Below are 16,225 nucleotides of genomic sequence, written 5' to 3' on the forward strand. Positions count from 1 at the left end.
TTTCTTTCTTTCTTTCTTTCTTTCTCTCTCTCTCTCTCTCTCTCTCTTTCTTTCTCTCTTTCTCTCTTTCTCTCTTTCTCTCTTTCTCTCTTTCTCTCTTTCTCTCTTTCTCTCTTTCTCTCTTTCTCTCTTTCTTTCTTTCTTTCTTTCTTTCTCTGTGTCTCTGTCTCTCTCTCTCTCTCTCTCTGTCTCTCTCACTCTCTCATCTTTGGGTTGATACCTTTCATTGGATTTGGAAAATTCTTGGCCATTTTCTCTTCAAATTTTGCCTTTGTTCCATTCTCTTCCTCCTCCTTCTGAGATGCCACATAAATGGCATAAATAACCACTTAAAAAGTTATGTCCCATTTATCTTTTTTTTCATATAAATTTTTTTATTTTTGGCTGCTTTGGGTCTTCATTGCTGCGCACAGGCTTTCTCTAGTTGTGGTGAGTGGGGGCTACTCTTCGTTGTGGTGCACGGGGGCTTCTCATGGTGGTGGCTTCTCTTGTTGCGGAGCATGGGCTGTAGGCACGCGGGCTTCGGCAGTTGCGGCACGCGGGCTCAGTAGTTGTGGCTCACGGGCTCTAGAGCGCAGGCTCAGTAGTTGTGGCGCATGGGCTTAGTTGCTCCGCGGCATGTGGGATCTTCCTGGACCAAGGCTCAAATCCGTGTCCCCTGCTTTGGCAGGCAGATTCTTAACCACTGCACCACCAGGGAAGTCCCTGTCCCATTTATCTTATATGCTCTTTTCTCTATATTCTATCCTTTTCTTTTTGTGCTTCAGTAAGGATACTTTCTCTGAAAGTTGTCCATTTATTAGGTTTTTTAAAATATACCTAATCTGCTGTTACTCTAATATATTTAGTCCTTAATTTTGTAAATTCAACTACTTTTTAATCATTCCAATTTTGTGGCTAAATTCCAGCTTTATCTTTTCATATATTTTCTTGGATTATTAAAGTCTCTGTTTATTAATTTCAAATTAATTCACTTGTGGGTCTAAGATTGATAATTTGTGACATTTTTCTTTTTTTGATCAGTCTTTTTAGAATTTCTCCAAGTTATTAGTCTTTCGAAGAACCAACTTTGATTTTTTTCTGAAGTTTTATATTGTATCTTTGTTTTATTTTGCTTATTTGTTTCATTTTATTGGGTCCTGTCTCTTGGCATGCTTAATTTTTAATTAAGTGCCAGACATGTTTGACAATTTATAGAGGATCTGAATGATAATTTGATACAGAAGATGGCTCACCTTTTCCTCTGCTAAGCAGATAGAATGCAGTCAAATTACTTTAATCACAAAATTTTCAAATACTTCATATTGCTCTGCAGTTTTTGCTGAGCCTTCTTATCCCTGTAGCTTCAGAATTCAGTAAATGTCTCTAGGAGGGAATTAGTTCAGCCTATGGTTCAATTTTCTGTTTCCTTTATAACGGGAATCCTGGCCCTTCAAGTCTCTAATACGTTTCACTAGCTTTGTGAGACTGTCAAAAAGCCCTACTGGATCCCTTTCCTCCTACTAGGACCCAGGCAGAAGAAGTGGTCTTTTGCATGGATTCTCAGCCTCTTGCTTTGTGACTGCAATCAGCAAATACTCTGAGGGGAAATGTAGGAAAGTGGCTACTGAATGGCACTCTTACTTTCCCTGAAATTTTGGCTCCTCAAATTCTAATTGCCTTACCAGTTCTTGGATGACTTCAAATGGACAAACCTCTTTTTTTTTTTCTTGTATTCTATTTGCCATTTCTGGTTTTCTTGGTTGGAGGATTATTCTGCTGCAAGTAATGTGACAAGAATTAATAAATACCTCTTGTTAAAAAAAAAAAATACAGGAAAATGTCTACTCCATTTCTTCATACCTCCCTAATCTCACTGTTCTTAGTAGTAGCCATTGCTATTATATAGTATATACATAATATATATTTTTATTCACACATATATATGTATAATATTGAATACATATTGTTATGAGCATTAAGATTATTAAGTTTTCAGTAGGCAATATATACTTGCACACAGGGTAAAAAATGCAATATGTATAGAAATGTATGCAAAATTATTCTTTAGTTAAAATAAAAAATCCTTGTCTACCATTGGCTCTCAGTTCTCAAGTTACACTTTCTAAGCTCAACTATGTCACTTTTTTGTGTATTTATTTATTTAACAGATAAACTTTTTAGAACCTATCTTATACCAGGTACTGTTCTAGATGCTTAGGATAAATGAATGAACAGATGAAGATACTTGCTTCTTTGGAGGTTACATTTTGCTGGGGGAAAGACATAAACATAGTAAATAACTCATACAAAATATTAGAGGTAATAAGTGCTATGGTAAAAAAAAAAAAGAAAAAATTGGATAGGATAAAGGGATATTAATAGTGCCAGAAGGGAGGGTGCAAATTTTAATTAGTGTAGTCAGAATAGGACTCATTGAGGAGATTTTGTACTTGTGTACATTTGAATTATTCTTTTAAGTAGCTACATAGTTTTCTATTGGATATACGTAGTTTATTTACTCAGATCTCTAGTTATTAATTTTTATCTAATCTTTTGGAATTGAAAACAACTACAGTGATGTTCCTTGTGTGTGTTAAATAAGCACGTGTGCATTTAAAATTTTGCTTACTTTTATTTTGACATACTAAGTTTTTGTGCTGTCAAATCTCAATCTTTGTATTTTTTTCTTTTTTGGCTTTTAAGCGTGGATTATCATATTAAGATTTATATGTAAACCTATAGTTTTTATAGTTTGATTTAAAAAATAATTATTTAATTTCTCCTGCACTTATTTTGTATATTTTGTTTGGAAATCTTTGCCTGATTACTTTCCAAACAGCTAATTGATTGTTGCAGGACTATTAATGAATACTTTTTGTAATATGCCTCCCACTGTATATTCAGTTTTTATATGCCATAGGGTCATTTTCTGGAATTGATGTGTATGAGGTGGTTGAAAGATGTGCTGCTGTTGGTTGATCTGGAGAGAAGGCTTTAGGGGGAGAAGAGGAAGGAGGTATATGTAATGTTTTGACTAGAGGAAAGGCTCAGATTGTTCACTGTGGCAAGTCATGTCAAGGAGCTTATTGACTTTGAAGGCCAATTAGATGATAATTGGCTGGCTTGAAGTTCATTTCTTTGAGCATAATTTAGAGTGATCTGTAAGACATTCCAAAATAATTGCTGAAATTATGTTAAAGGTAAGGAATCAAACCATCAAGTGGAAACTAAGGAATTTAAAGAATTCCATAAGCCTGTAATTCAACTAAAGAAAAATTAGTAATCTAAAGAGAATGGAATTATTCATCAAAATAATAGTAAGTAGAGAAAGATGTCAAAGCTAGAAAGTTAAAAAAAACTGAAACATCAATAAAATAAAATAATGTTTGAATTAATAAAATATTTGGAAATAGGGTGCTTCGTAACAGAGTTGATCTTATATAAAAACAATGACAACCAAAAATTCATAACTAATGGAGGCTGGGTGAGCTTGGCGTAAAGAAATAGAGAGGGAAGAATTAAAATTTTGGTCATAATATTGGCAATGGTCTTGTCTTTCGTATTAAAGGTGACAGGCTTAGCTGAGATGCTTCAAGAGGTTGGAATAGCTTCCCTAGGACTCTTGTAGTCTGCTTTGACCAGGATATTGGCTTCGAACCCTGGGGTTCCTTGAGACCCTTTCGGAGGTCTGTAAAGGTTTTCATAATACTAAGTCATTATTTACCATTTCCATTTTGTTGACATTTGCACTGATGGTGCAAAGCAATAGGAGGTAAAAACTTCTGGAACTTCAGTATAAATTAATGCAGTGTCACCAAACTATACTACTAGTCATTTTATTTACCACTGCCATACACTTGTAAAGAAAAAGAAAAAAGCCAGTTTCAATTAAGAATGTCTTTGATGGAGCAGTGAAAATTATTAATTTTATTAAGTTGCAATTCTTGAGCATATGTCTTTTTAATATTTAGTGTGATGAAATGGAAAATTCACATAATGCTGCATCCGTAAGTACTTTGTCTTGAGAAGCAGTTGTGTGATTATTTGAGCTGAGAGCTGAACTGGCCGCTTCTTTTATGGAACACTATTTTACTATAAAGAATGACTGACAGACAAACCTTGGTTAGTCAAACTTGAGTATTTGACAGAAACTTTTTTAGGAAAAGAACAAAGTGAGCCTCTTACTCTAAGGGAAATAACTGACAGTATTTGGTGCTTTCAAGCAAAATTTGAGCATTCAAGTAAAAATTAGAATTTTGGAAACCTTGTTGTCTGCAACTGTAAGTTTGAGAGCTTCCTAAATACTTAATGTCTTTTCTGATGATATTTTTCTTTCTGGGCAAAGATTTCTTACGGCATTATTGAACTATTTAACATTTTTTCAAAATATAAGAACTAGTTGGATGAAACATTACATCCTATAAGCTTCGTATACCTTACGAAGGTATACGAAGCTTCAATGAGCTGTGCTCATTTACAGACTGTATATAGTTTAACAGATATTTTTGCAGCTTATTTTTTCCAAAGAGAAAAATCATTTGTGAGGAATTCTTTTCTTGCTCCAAGATAAAATGGCATGCTTATATTTAAATTCCTAATATATTTAAAAGAATAAATCTAATATTAAAAGGTATAATTAAAAAATAATTCAGACTCTTGAGCTGAGAAAAAATGTCAATTGATAAGCATCTCAAAAAATTTCAGGTCAGTATTTAAATATACCATTTATTTAAAATGCTACCAATCCATAAACTACAATATAGATATTTTTTACATGTGCAACTATAATAGTTAGAATTAGCAACGGACATGGCATTTCACTAAAACAAAACAAAACAAAAATTAGAACTTTTATGCTGAACTCTAGAACAAATCTGTGGTTAGCTAGAAAGGATGTATAATATACACATGTGATGCCTTTTATTTCTTGAAGAAAACCCCACCAAACCCAGGGTCACTTTTTTGAAGACAGTGCCACTTTTTCTTCAAGGTTACACTTACTACCTGAAAAGAGTTGTGACACCCATGTTATATTGATGCCTGTTGTTGGAGGTTCCTAAAACCACCCTCAGATTCGGTGATTTTCTAGAGGGACAAACAGAACTCAGCAAAGCTGTTGTTACACTCACAGTAACAGTTTATTATAGCCAAAGGACACTTTAAAATCAGCTAAGAAAGAAAGTGTATAGGGCAGAGCCCAGGAGAGAATAGATGCAAGCTTCTAGTTGTCCCTTCCCAGTGAAGTCACACAGACAGTGCTTAATTCTCTCAGTAACAATGTGGGACAACACATGTGAAGTATTGCCAATCCGGAAAGCTCACCTGAGCTTTGCGGTTTAAAATTTTTATTGAGGTGTAGTCATGTGGGCCTGGCGCCCCCTTGTGGCAGACCTTAGTTACTGCATCAGTTTGACTTCAGAGGTGGACCAAATCCCCCACCATAAATCATATTAGCATAAATGATCTGGCATGGCCCAAGGTTCACAGTAAACAAAGACACACTTACTGGGCAGGATATTTTAAGGGCTTCGAGGTTATCTCCTAGGAGCTGGGCAAGGGGGAGATAGGCAGTTTAGACAACCCAAGCCTACCTTATTGTGTAGTGGTGATATAAAGAATGTGATATTTTGATATTATAAAATAAAACATGTTAACACTTGGAAGATCTTCATAACCCAGTGAACCAATATTGCCAAGTGGCTATTGCATAATGCTACAAAATATGCATGAATAAATGGTACACTGATGGACTTTAATAGCAGAGTGGAACATTTATAGGTGTGGTTAGATTGTACATTTTATTTAACTTTTAAGTAGCTTCATTGAGTAGCCGTTTTCATAACCTATGAACCAAAACAATATACAGCAACTGATTGAATTCAGAAACAGATATGAGAATCCAGCTGTCTTCTATTAAGTTAGCTATGAAAGAGTATATAAAATTTAAAATAATGCTACTCTTTTCACTAAATGTTTTTTGGAAATTATAGTTATCTTATGTAAAGAATATGTTTTCTATATTGACAATATTAACTCCACTATGTGTTAATTTAAAATTAATAGTAAACATTTAGAATGTACTCAGTTTTAATTTCTATTAATATTGATAGAAACTACCTACATTAACACATTTCTTGGGGGTCCAGTAATTTTTTAAATATGTGAAAGGACCTGGAGATCAAAAAACTGGTCTAGAGGTAATAGATGGGTGAGATGAACAGCTAAACTACGGGAAGGGTAGGCTTATAACTGGGATCTCAGAGATAAATGCAACAGGGATTTGAATGTTCTCATGAATCTTTAGTTCCATCTCTTTATCTGTTTGGCCCTCTCACCTTCACTCTTTCTTATTATAGACTGGGTCTTCCAAGTGGTGGAAAACCTAGCAAGTAAATAAACAAAAACCCTTTCTTTGACCTTGCTTCCTGTAGCTTTTGCCTTCAGAAAAAGACTGACTCTCAGTTTCAGCGTAAGAACTCGGCTTGGTTCAGGTGCTCACCATGGAATGATCGATTTTGACTAGGCTGCGTTCTTCAAAGAAAATGAAAGCTTCCCCGGAAGTGGGGGAGGAAGAGTAGCCAGAGGGTGGTGTGAGTGTGTTTTCCCTGAATGGGATGGGTGCTGAATAGGCAACATCCAAATCAATGTCTTTGACTGTCAGCAATTTGTATAGATTGCCAATATTGTGAAAGTTCAGAGTAGGAGAGGTTGGGGGTGTTCAGGTGAGGGAACTAGTATTTCTACTCAGTTTTTCTACTGAGAAAATAGATGTGACTACAAGGCATATACTAGATGATTTTTAGACTTAAAACATCACTTTGGGCAGAATGGTCTTTGGAAGATTCCTTTGAGGGGGTGGCATTTGGGCTCAGCCTGGAGTCCCGGTGTCCCCTGGAGGGAAGAGTGATAAAAGGTCTCTAGAATGCAGGTGGGAGGACAGTGCAGCTTGAGGAAATAGTTTGAATGGGAGAATGCAAAGCATTCTCCAGAGTGTGGATTCCAGTAAGGGATTATGACTTGAGAATTTCAGCGTAGGCAGGAATTTTTGACAAATTTGTTTTTCTTGGCCTCCCACCTGTCAATGCCTACCATGCTGAAAGCATTGTGCCAAGGGCTAGAGTAGAGAATGTGAAGATGACTTAACGTGCCCAGTGTCCTCAAGTACTTTTCAATCTAATGGAAAAAATAGATGTGAAAATGACTAACTATATTACAGTAAGATAAAATATCAAAAAAGAGTATAAGAAATAAGCTGGGAGTATGATAGAAGAAGATTAATTATGCCCAGAGGTTCAAGGAGATAGCACGTGAGGTAGGCATTGAAGAATGACGTGGATTTCCGTAGGCAGGCAATAAGGGCATTTCAAATGAAAAGGATAGCATGATCAAAGGGATAGAGGCTTCAAAGTATGTACTTGATGTGTTTAGGAAGTGGCAAGTAGTTCTGTGAAGACTGGAGAAGTCATAAGAATTACTGAATGTCATGTCAAAAGTTCGGATTTTATTCTATAAGCAATGGGACCATTTCAGTTTTTGAGATGTGGTATAGCTGTCTGGGTAGGTATTATTACAAATGTGTAAGGAACTAGAAGAGCAGTGAAGCTAGAAGACCTAATGCAGGAATTACGACAGGACATGATGAGGAAGGATGTTGACAGTGGGAAGGGAAAAGACTAGATAGATAAAAGGGTATTGAGAATTTGGAATTGTTAAGGCTTTTTGACTAATTGGATATGAGGTAAACAGAATAGAGGCATAAGTCAGAGGTACTGATGAAAGGTTTCCACTAGGTTGAACCATATGTAATTGTTTTTTTGACCTTAAAAAATACAGCAATATATAGTTTTACCTAATAGCTTGGGTGAGTGGATTGATGTGTGACATAAGTCAAGATGAGAAGCAGGAGAGAAAGAAGAGAAGGGATGTGGGAAAGAATGATGGGGAAGTCTTTTTTTTTAACATCTTATTGGAGTATAATCTTTGCACAGTTGTAGGACGGGTTGAAATAGAAAAAGACAAAGAGGGCCTGAACGAGAGTAATTGGTGACATTGGAGATGCAGTATGCGAGTTGGCAGTAGTGTTATGGATAGAGAGATAGGAAGGAATCAGTGTTGCTTTTGACGTTTTGAGTCTAAACACTAGGAAAGATGCTGGTGCCATTAACAGGATAGAGGAGTAAAGAGGAAGAGGGGTGTGTGTGTGCGCGTGCGCGCGCACGCGCGCGCATGTGTATGTGTTTGTAAGGTTAGTTGCTGATATTTTAGATTTGGCTATAGTCATCCTAAGGTGAAGCTTCTTAGCAGGTACTTGGTAACTTAGGCCTGAAGCTTAGGAGGAAAGCCAGCTTTAGGGAGAACAAATTGGGAATTATCCTCATAGAGAAGTTATAATTTGAGCTGAAGAGATACTGATATTTCTATGAGTGAGAGTAGAGACATAGAAATTTCTGAGGGAAAAAAAAAAACTTAGAAAATACCTTAATTTTAGGATGACTTTTGGCTAAATTGCATAATCTTTTCACCTTATTTAAAAAAATGTTACATAGGAAAAACATTTTGAGAAAGCATAGGGAGAAAACCTATGTCTAAAACAGTGTCTAAACATAGCAGGTGCTTAAAAAGTATTTGTTGAATGAATAAATGTAATTTGTTTGGGATATAGGGGACATAGGAGAGAATAATGGACTTACGGTGGAGAACTTTGAGTGCTCTGTTCTAATACCTGCCCCCCCCCCCCCCCCGGCCTTGGATTATTGCTGGGAGCAGATGAGTAGATAGATCTGAGAATATTTTGAACTTTTAAAATGTTCTTTGAGGCTCATTTCTCTTTGAGGTACTGAAAGAAGTTCGGCAAGTAAGGTTATAAATCTAGTCTAATTCAGGTTATATTCTTTCCATATTATCTGATAAGTATTAGGCTTGCAAAGTATATTTTGAAAGTTGAAAGTATTCTCATACTCCCCTATCTGTATATGAAGTTTTTTTGGCCTTTGCTTGTCTTTACTTTTTCCCTCTGCCAGTGACATCTTTCTCACCTTCTCAGTCCCTTGCTTTCTCTGAATTAGTTGCTACTTGTCTTGTAGATTTCCGTTTAGCCATCAGTTTTTTCAGGAAGTGTATACTAAAATGCTAAGACTGAAGTTTTTCCATATGCCCCCGCGTTCTAGTACTTGCTGTATCAGATTGCAGTTGCCTAATTGGTCTGTATTCTCCATGAGACCATAAACTTCTATGTCGTGGAGTTCTGTGGTATTAACTTGTTTTTCTACCGTGTAGCCCAATGCTTGACGCATAGTTTGTTGGAGATGGACTAAATAAAAGGCCATGCCAGACTAAAGCTTGCTTTTAAACTTCAGATTCAGTGTTTTAAAGGTATATCTTAAAATACAGGTTAAGAAATGTTATAGTTGCAGTAGGTAGCCACTGAATCACCATACCCTCCAAAGTTTTAGATTGAACATTGTGAAATTAAACAAAGCAAAACAAAAAAATCACAGTGTTTCTTTTTAGGTAGAAAAACTACCCTTCAAGATAGTTTACAACTGTGTTGCAGTAATGCATTCATTGGACCAGATGGTCACAAGTCATTTCCTTGCCCTCTTTTCATGTACTTAGTTACTGATATGACCCTGTAATTGTTGAAGTTCTAATAAGAAAAGGTCAACTGTAAGAATTGGTAGTTTTTTTGAGAAATGAAATTTCACTGATACAGGGCTAGAGGCTGTGAGGTAGGAACTGATGTTAGCCTCCGGCTAGTGAGTATTGTGCTTTTCCTTTTTTTTTTCCTTTGTTTTTTTAAATAAATATGTTTGATTAGTGTATAACATTTTTTGGAGAGGGTGTGGCTCTTTCTACTCTTTATTATCTTTTTTCCAGGGTGATGGGAGTTAAAGTTAGTGAGAATGAGACTATCTTGGTCAAGTGTACTTCAATATAAACTTTTTTTAAGTCTTTATTGAATTTGTTACAATATTGCTTTTGTTTTATGTTTTGGATTTTCGGCTGTGAGGCATGTGGGATTTTAGCTCCCCTACCAAGGATTGAACCCGCACCCCTGCATTGGAAGGCAAAGTCTTAACCACTGGACCGCCAGGGAAGTCCAATATAAACTTTTGATTGCATAAGCATTGTGTTGTTGGTCCCACCTTTAGTATATTAGTCTTTCAGTAAACTGAATTTTTGGGTGGATGGACATGTAACAGTGCTGTTTCTTTAAAAAATACTCCCACAGAACTTAAACCTTCTTTGGACCCTGTAAATATGTTACCTGTGGCAAAAGGGAATAGAGTTTCTGTTCTTCTCTTGAGCTAATTTGATCTGAGATATGTAACTAAATGCACAAACACACACAGACATACACGCATACTTCTTATTTGCCTGAACACACAAATATACTCAAGATGTTAAACATACACATGAATATTTCTTAAGTAATGCAGTTTGTCTAAGGGGTACTACACCTCTTATGCTTAGTCTAGTGGTTGTTCAGGTGAATTTACTAGTGACCAAATTTTAGTCTGTCTGCATAACGATGTGGGGGGAAGAAAAAGACAATAAAATCATTTACTATAAGGTATCTTTACTTTGCCTTCACTTTAAAAAGTCAATTTATTTTCTTGACCACCAGCTCAGACTGTATGACTGTGGGAACTATGTTAGTTAAAAAGAAATGTGGAGGTTTTAGGAGATTTATAGTAGTTTTAGCAAATGTTTTTAGTATATGTCTTACCAGACTGAAATAACCAATTTAATTTCAGAAAGGACAGCATGTGTGAGAAAATATGATTAACATCTTTGAGAGTTACAGAAAAACTTTAGAAGTTCATGGTATGATCAGGCACACAGAGTTCCAGGTAATTCAGGTGACAAGAGATTTTTCGGCAATTAGATTTCTGCACTTATGTTTCTCTCTGAGAACTTTGGTGCCTGTCAGTGACATAACTAGGAAGAAGAGCATAGTGGAAAGTAAAAGTGATCTGCTGGGAACTTCAATTTAGTTTCCTTTTTAGACAAAGGAAGCTTGTTGATGGTAGTGCTATTGTAATTATTTTCTACTGTAGTAGACAGTTTCCATTTAGTATTGTCATGTTAGTTTTAAATAGTTGTGTAGTTTGAGTTGTGTCTGTCTATATTCACACCAGGTTGTTTTCTCATTGTATAGATTTCTGTATTATTCTACCTGATTAGGAGAGACTAAAAACCACAAAGGCCCTCCCAAGACCCCTTAAATATACTGCACCAATGTACAAGTTTATAAAAACGTTCATGTGATTCCAAATTGAAAAGTAAAATGATTCCTGCAGCTTGTCCAACTTGTCTGTTTTCTTGTTGACTTATTTAATACGTAGTTTCATCTTGGATGTTTTATTTTAGATAAACTGATTGTGTAGTGTCTAAGAAAATGAAATCAAAAGACTCCATATCTGTCTGTAAGATTTCTCAACCAAAAATTGCAAAACTAGCTGAGAAAAATGTATTTACTTCTTAAATTTCCTGCTGTTTCTTTTCCCAATCTTCCTTGAAAGAGAGAGAGAACAAGAGAGAGGGATAGTTTACTTTTAAATAGGAGAACATTAGATATTTTATTATTAAAGTATTAATTTAGGCAAATTAAAGTCACAGTATCTCAAATGCATACTGTCCTTGCCATTCCTCCAAAGAATATATCCACATTGGGGAAAGAGTGGGGCTATTTGAGGGTTTCCTTCTAGAATTGCCAGGAGAAGTGGAAGAATTTCTAGTTTATGAATACTTTGGAGCTTCCAACGTCAATTAATATGTATGATCTGTTACTGTTCAAAAAAGACGCTTTGGAAAAAGAAATTTCCTCTTAAAATCAGTGTTTTAGCAGAAATGAAGATTGATTTCTCCTGTTCTCTTCCCAAAATTAGATGCAGTGTAAACAGGACTGGAAGGTAGGAAGATAACAGAGGCTTAGGTGATCTACAAATTAATCATCCGTTATGCAACAGTATAAAATTTGATATTTCCATTGATGAAGCTGAATTAGCCCCATAGTCTATGTATATTGTATATAATTTATATGTATATAATTTTGTATGTATTAGTTCATTTATAATATCATGCAACCTTCTGTGAAGCAGGTACTGTTAATATGTGCCTTTTTTAGATGAGGAAACTCAGGCTAAGAAATTAAGAAATTTGCCCATATTTGTACAGCCAAGTGGCAGAGCTAGGATTCAAACACAAGCAGTGACTCTGGAGTCTTTACTCTTAACCATTATACTATACAGCCTATATAGTGCTTTTTCATTTTTGTTTTTCTTTGTAGGAGTTTAGGACAAATATTTAATGTGTTCTGAGGCTGAGATGGAGATTATTTTCCCCTTTTTTACAAGTGATAGTAATGAGGTACAAAGTATAGAGACTTGACCACAATTACGGAGGTTGCTGATAAATCCTAGTCTCACCGGTCAGCTTAATCTCTTCTGAAGACGTTTAGGAGGTATCAGTGCAGCCATCCTATCTGTGCAGATATATTTAAAGTATTCTTGTTAGTATGATTCACCTTGATAATTTGAAGTGAACAATAAAGATAATGCTAGAAATTCTAAGTTTTGATTAAGACCATTCAATTTTTTTCCTAGAACAGTTGGAGACTTGTAACAATGGAATGTTTTGAGGATCACGCTCAACTACATATGTGCTCATAAGCCTATTATTGGATAATTTAATTTCAGTTTATAGTCATAATCAAGAATTGACATGTTTTACCTAATGTGTTCAAAACTTAAGAGTTTTTGGCATAAAAGGAATTACTAATAATCAGGAAACAAAGTTGTTTATTAAGCTTTATGTCTCTGTCTTGAACTGAATACCTGTTTTAATGCCAGAATCTTATAGAAAGTACATAGATGTAAAAACTGAAAACCACAAATATATAAAAGTCTTTGGTCAGGTATTTGTTATAAATTAGTTATTGTGTAATGCCTCATGTACCTTTTTGTATCGTCTTATGGTAAGTTCACAAGATGAATGAGATTAAAAAATCTTTTAATCTTGACATTTTGCTTAAAACACACCAGAAATTTAACAAATATCAAGTATACAAAAATAGGTACTTTGTTTAAAATTGTCCTTAATTTTGTCTTTGTTCAATGTGTAAATCTGCTCTGTGGGTTAGCTCCACTACTTTAGGTAATAAGGAATGTACCAGGTTCACATTCCAAGGTTGTCCCATATATTTTCACAGTTAAATAAACTTCTAGCCTACAATTTCAAAATATTGTCCTGATCATCTATCATTAAATTTTAGCTCTTCAAGGAACTTTTAATGATCATTGGTCCAAGCTTTTCCTATTAGAATTAAAAACAAACAAACAAACAAAAAACCAGCTCTTAAAAGCTAAATTTGCTTGTCAGTAGCCTCAAAGACAGTGGTTGAACTAAGACTAGAATTTTAGAGGAATGCAATGTTTATTGTTCTTTCCTTTCTTCCCCTAATACTAATGGTTTACAATTATGTTTTTCCTTTTGAGTTATAATGAAGCTTCATGACTGTTTTTCATCATTTATTTTATTTCTGTCTTACACACAAAGTGTCAAATAAATGGGTTGGTTTTTAGAAGAAAATTAACAATATTTCTTTGGGAAAGTTCTAAGTTTTTTAAAAAAAAATAAACTAAGGGGTCAAGAATGTAAGCTTTCATTACAGCAAGCTTACAAAAATAGTCATAGTTCTACTATAGTCTTGACTGTCAACTTATGGCTAGATATTAAGTATATCAATGTAATATGAATATTTATTGTTTTCCTCTGAATGTTTCAAGTTAGACAAGTACCAAAGGAAAGTGTAAAAATATTTCATAGCAATTACTTTGTAGATTTGTTACCATGACCATATGAAAATTCCAGTCTAAGTGTGCTTCTGTTTATATCAATCCGTGTGGCTTTTATAGGCATAGATTGGTAGTATGGATAATGCTAGACCTGTAGCCATGGTATAGCCAGTCATTTAAGCAAATCATCTAGTAGTATGGTAGGTAGAAGATAGTTAAATTGGGAGCAAGAAAGTTAAAGGGACAAAGGTATTATTTATTGGTTTGGCCAAAAAGTTCGTTTGGGTTTTTCTGTAAGATGTTATGGGGAAACCAAACGAACTTTTTGGCCGACCCAGTATTTCCCACATGTTTGTTAAATAAATTTGGAGAGTTCAAATGTGTGGTTATGGAGTGGATCATCTTAAGACAAAAGAGAATAATCAGCTTAATATTGAAATAGGAAATTAGAATAGCAGCCTTTAGACAGTGTCATTCTGTTTTCCTATTTTAGGGCACACACATTAAAATGGAATGAAGTTTTATTTTCTCCCAGGTACCATGTGCCTTGTTATATCAAGTCTTGGTTCCTTAGTATATAGAGAGGTAGTAAATGAACCATTTGTTTCCATTTGTCCATCTTACTCTTATTTTTCTAGGTAGGCATTAGATTGTAATAAGTGTTTGTGTCTTGAACAGGTAGACAGTCCTGGAGGTAGAGAGATGGGCAGAAATAGAAGAGGTGAATATGTGAGGTGATTAGGCCTGAGTTTATTGAACAGATTAAAAACTGAGTAAATGAATTATTTTTGAGAGACTGAGAAATTAAAAACAATTGAGTTAAAATTGGAATGACTGGTTCAGAGTAAAATGTAAATGTCTAAGTTACATGTAGGTATGTAAAATCTGTAGTAGTATGTTTTTCAACTGCCAATAGTAATTTTGGGGTTGCTATTTTTATTCTAATCTCCTAACCTTTTTTCTTAGGTGGTATCATGGAAAACTTGATAGAACTATAGCAGAAGAACGCCTCAGGCAGGCAGGGAAGTCCGGCAGTTACCTTATAAGAGAGAGTGATCGGAGGCCAGGGTCCTTTGTACTTTCATTTCTTAGCCAGACAAATGTTGTCAACCATTTTAGGTAAGTCTTTATTTCTATTATGAGGCTACATACTGTAGCTATTTTGCTGTAGTATTCATAAATATACCTGCTTTAGTGACATTTAAATAATGGAGAAAGAAATGTGTTTTCTATTAAATGATTTAATAAGTGATTTAGAGTAGATACTATTGAATGCTTACATTTTTTCTTTAAAAAGAGTATTATTGGACTTTTTTGTGCTAATCGTAAGTATAGTTATCACTTTTAAAGTATAAAGAATTACAAAGAAACTTTGAGTGGTAAAGCAGAAACAAAGGAAATGTATACTTTCAGACCACAGAGTAACAGAAAATACAGAAACAGTATTTTAAGAGTGCAGTTTAATTCATTTTAGCTTCACTGTTCTGAAACTCTTTGCAGACATTCATTTCAATTAAACAGGCATCTAGATTTTCAAGTACAGATATCAAAGTCTGTATCAATATATTTACATATATTATTGTCTTTGATTTCATTTTTATGGGAGCCATTGAAAAAAAAATCATCTAGTGCCTGCAAAGTTAACTGATAAAATGTTTGTATACCCTTAATTTTTAGATTTTAAAATACACTTTAAGAGTACTGTCATACCACGTGTAAAATGTGAAATTATTACTATACTCTGTAAATATTTCAAGAGATCTGTAAACTACTTTTAGCCAAAGAAAACTAATTAAAATTGCTATTTTGTCTTAAATATGGAAAGTAAGAAGAATTATCTGAGGATGGATTTATAAATATTTTAATGAATTATGTAATTGAGGTTTATAAGTCAGATATGTGTTTCATATCAAATGCATACATATATCTTTTCAAAAGAAATAACCTCAAGTAATTTGCATATGGTGAAGGTATTAATAAGTGGTATTTTAATATAAGGATGCAGATAAAGGAAAAGTATGAAAATTATAGGTTTATAATTTCTATGGAACTTGGTCTTAAAAATTGGTTATAAAGGTTTTTGTTTTACTGTATTTTTTTTCCTGTACAAATAGGATTATTGCTATGTGTGGGGATTACTACATTGGTGGAAGACGTTTTTCTTCTCTGTCAGACCTAATAGGTTATTACAGTCATGTTTCCTGTTTGCTTAAAGGAGAAAAATTGCTTTATCCAGTTGCACCGCCAGAGGCAAGTAAAATATCTTTCAAAACTTTATTATTTCACTGTACTAATGGGGTTAGCTCTTGTTCAGTTTCTCGTGATGTTTATTATAATATAATTCAAGATTTAATTCTGGTTGTAGTGTCAGAGCATAACTGGCAACTTCTTTGAAAAAAGAAAGAGTAATTTTTCTGTTACTTTGTATTTAAGTTACTAGATTT

At 34.5% G+C, this 16,225-nt stretch overlaps 1 protein-coding gene across 1 annotated transcript in view; it reads left to right on the forward strand.

Annotated features, from left to right (window-relative positions):
* The window catches only part of RASA1 (RAS p21 protein activator 1), a 110,693-nt gene that overhangs the window by 34,914 nt on the left and 59,554 nt on the right, over positions 1 to 16,225 (forward strand). Inside the window, exons 2-3 of the mRNA XM_068535615.1 lie at positions 14,748 to 14,900; positions 15,896 to 16,035. Of these exons, the coding sequence (XP_068391716.1) occupies positions 14,748 to 14,900; positions 15,896 to 16,035 (293 nt within the window). The remainder of the gene's footprint in view (positions 1 to 14,747; positions 14,901 to 15,895; positions 16,036 to 16,225) is intronic.

Source organism: Eschrichtius robustus, chromosome 2, assembly GCF_028021215.1.
Source record: "Eschrichtius robustus isolate mEscRob2 chromosome 2, mEscRob2.pri, whole genome shotgun sequence".
NCBI lineage: Eukaryota > Metazoa > Chordata > Mammalia > Artiodactyla > Eschrichtiidae > Eschrichtius > Eschrichtius robustus.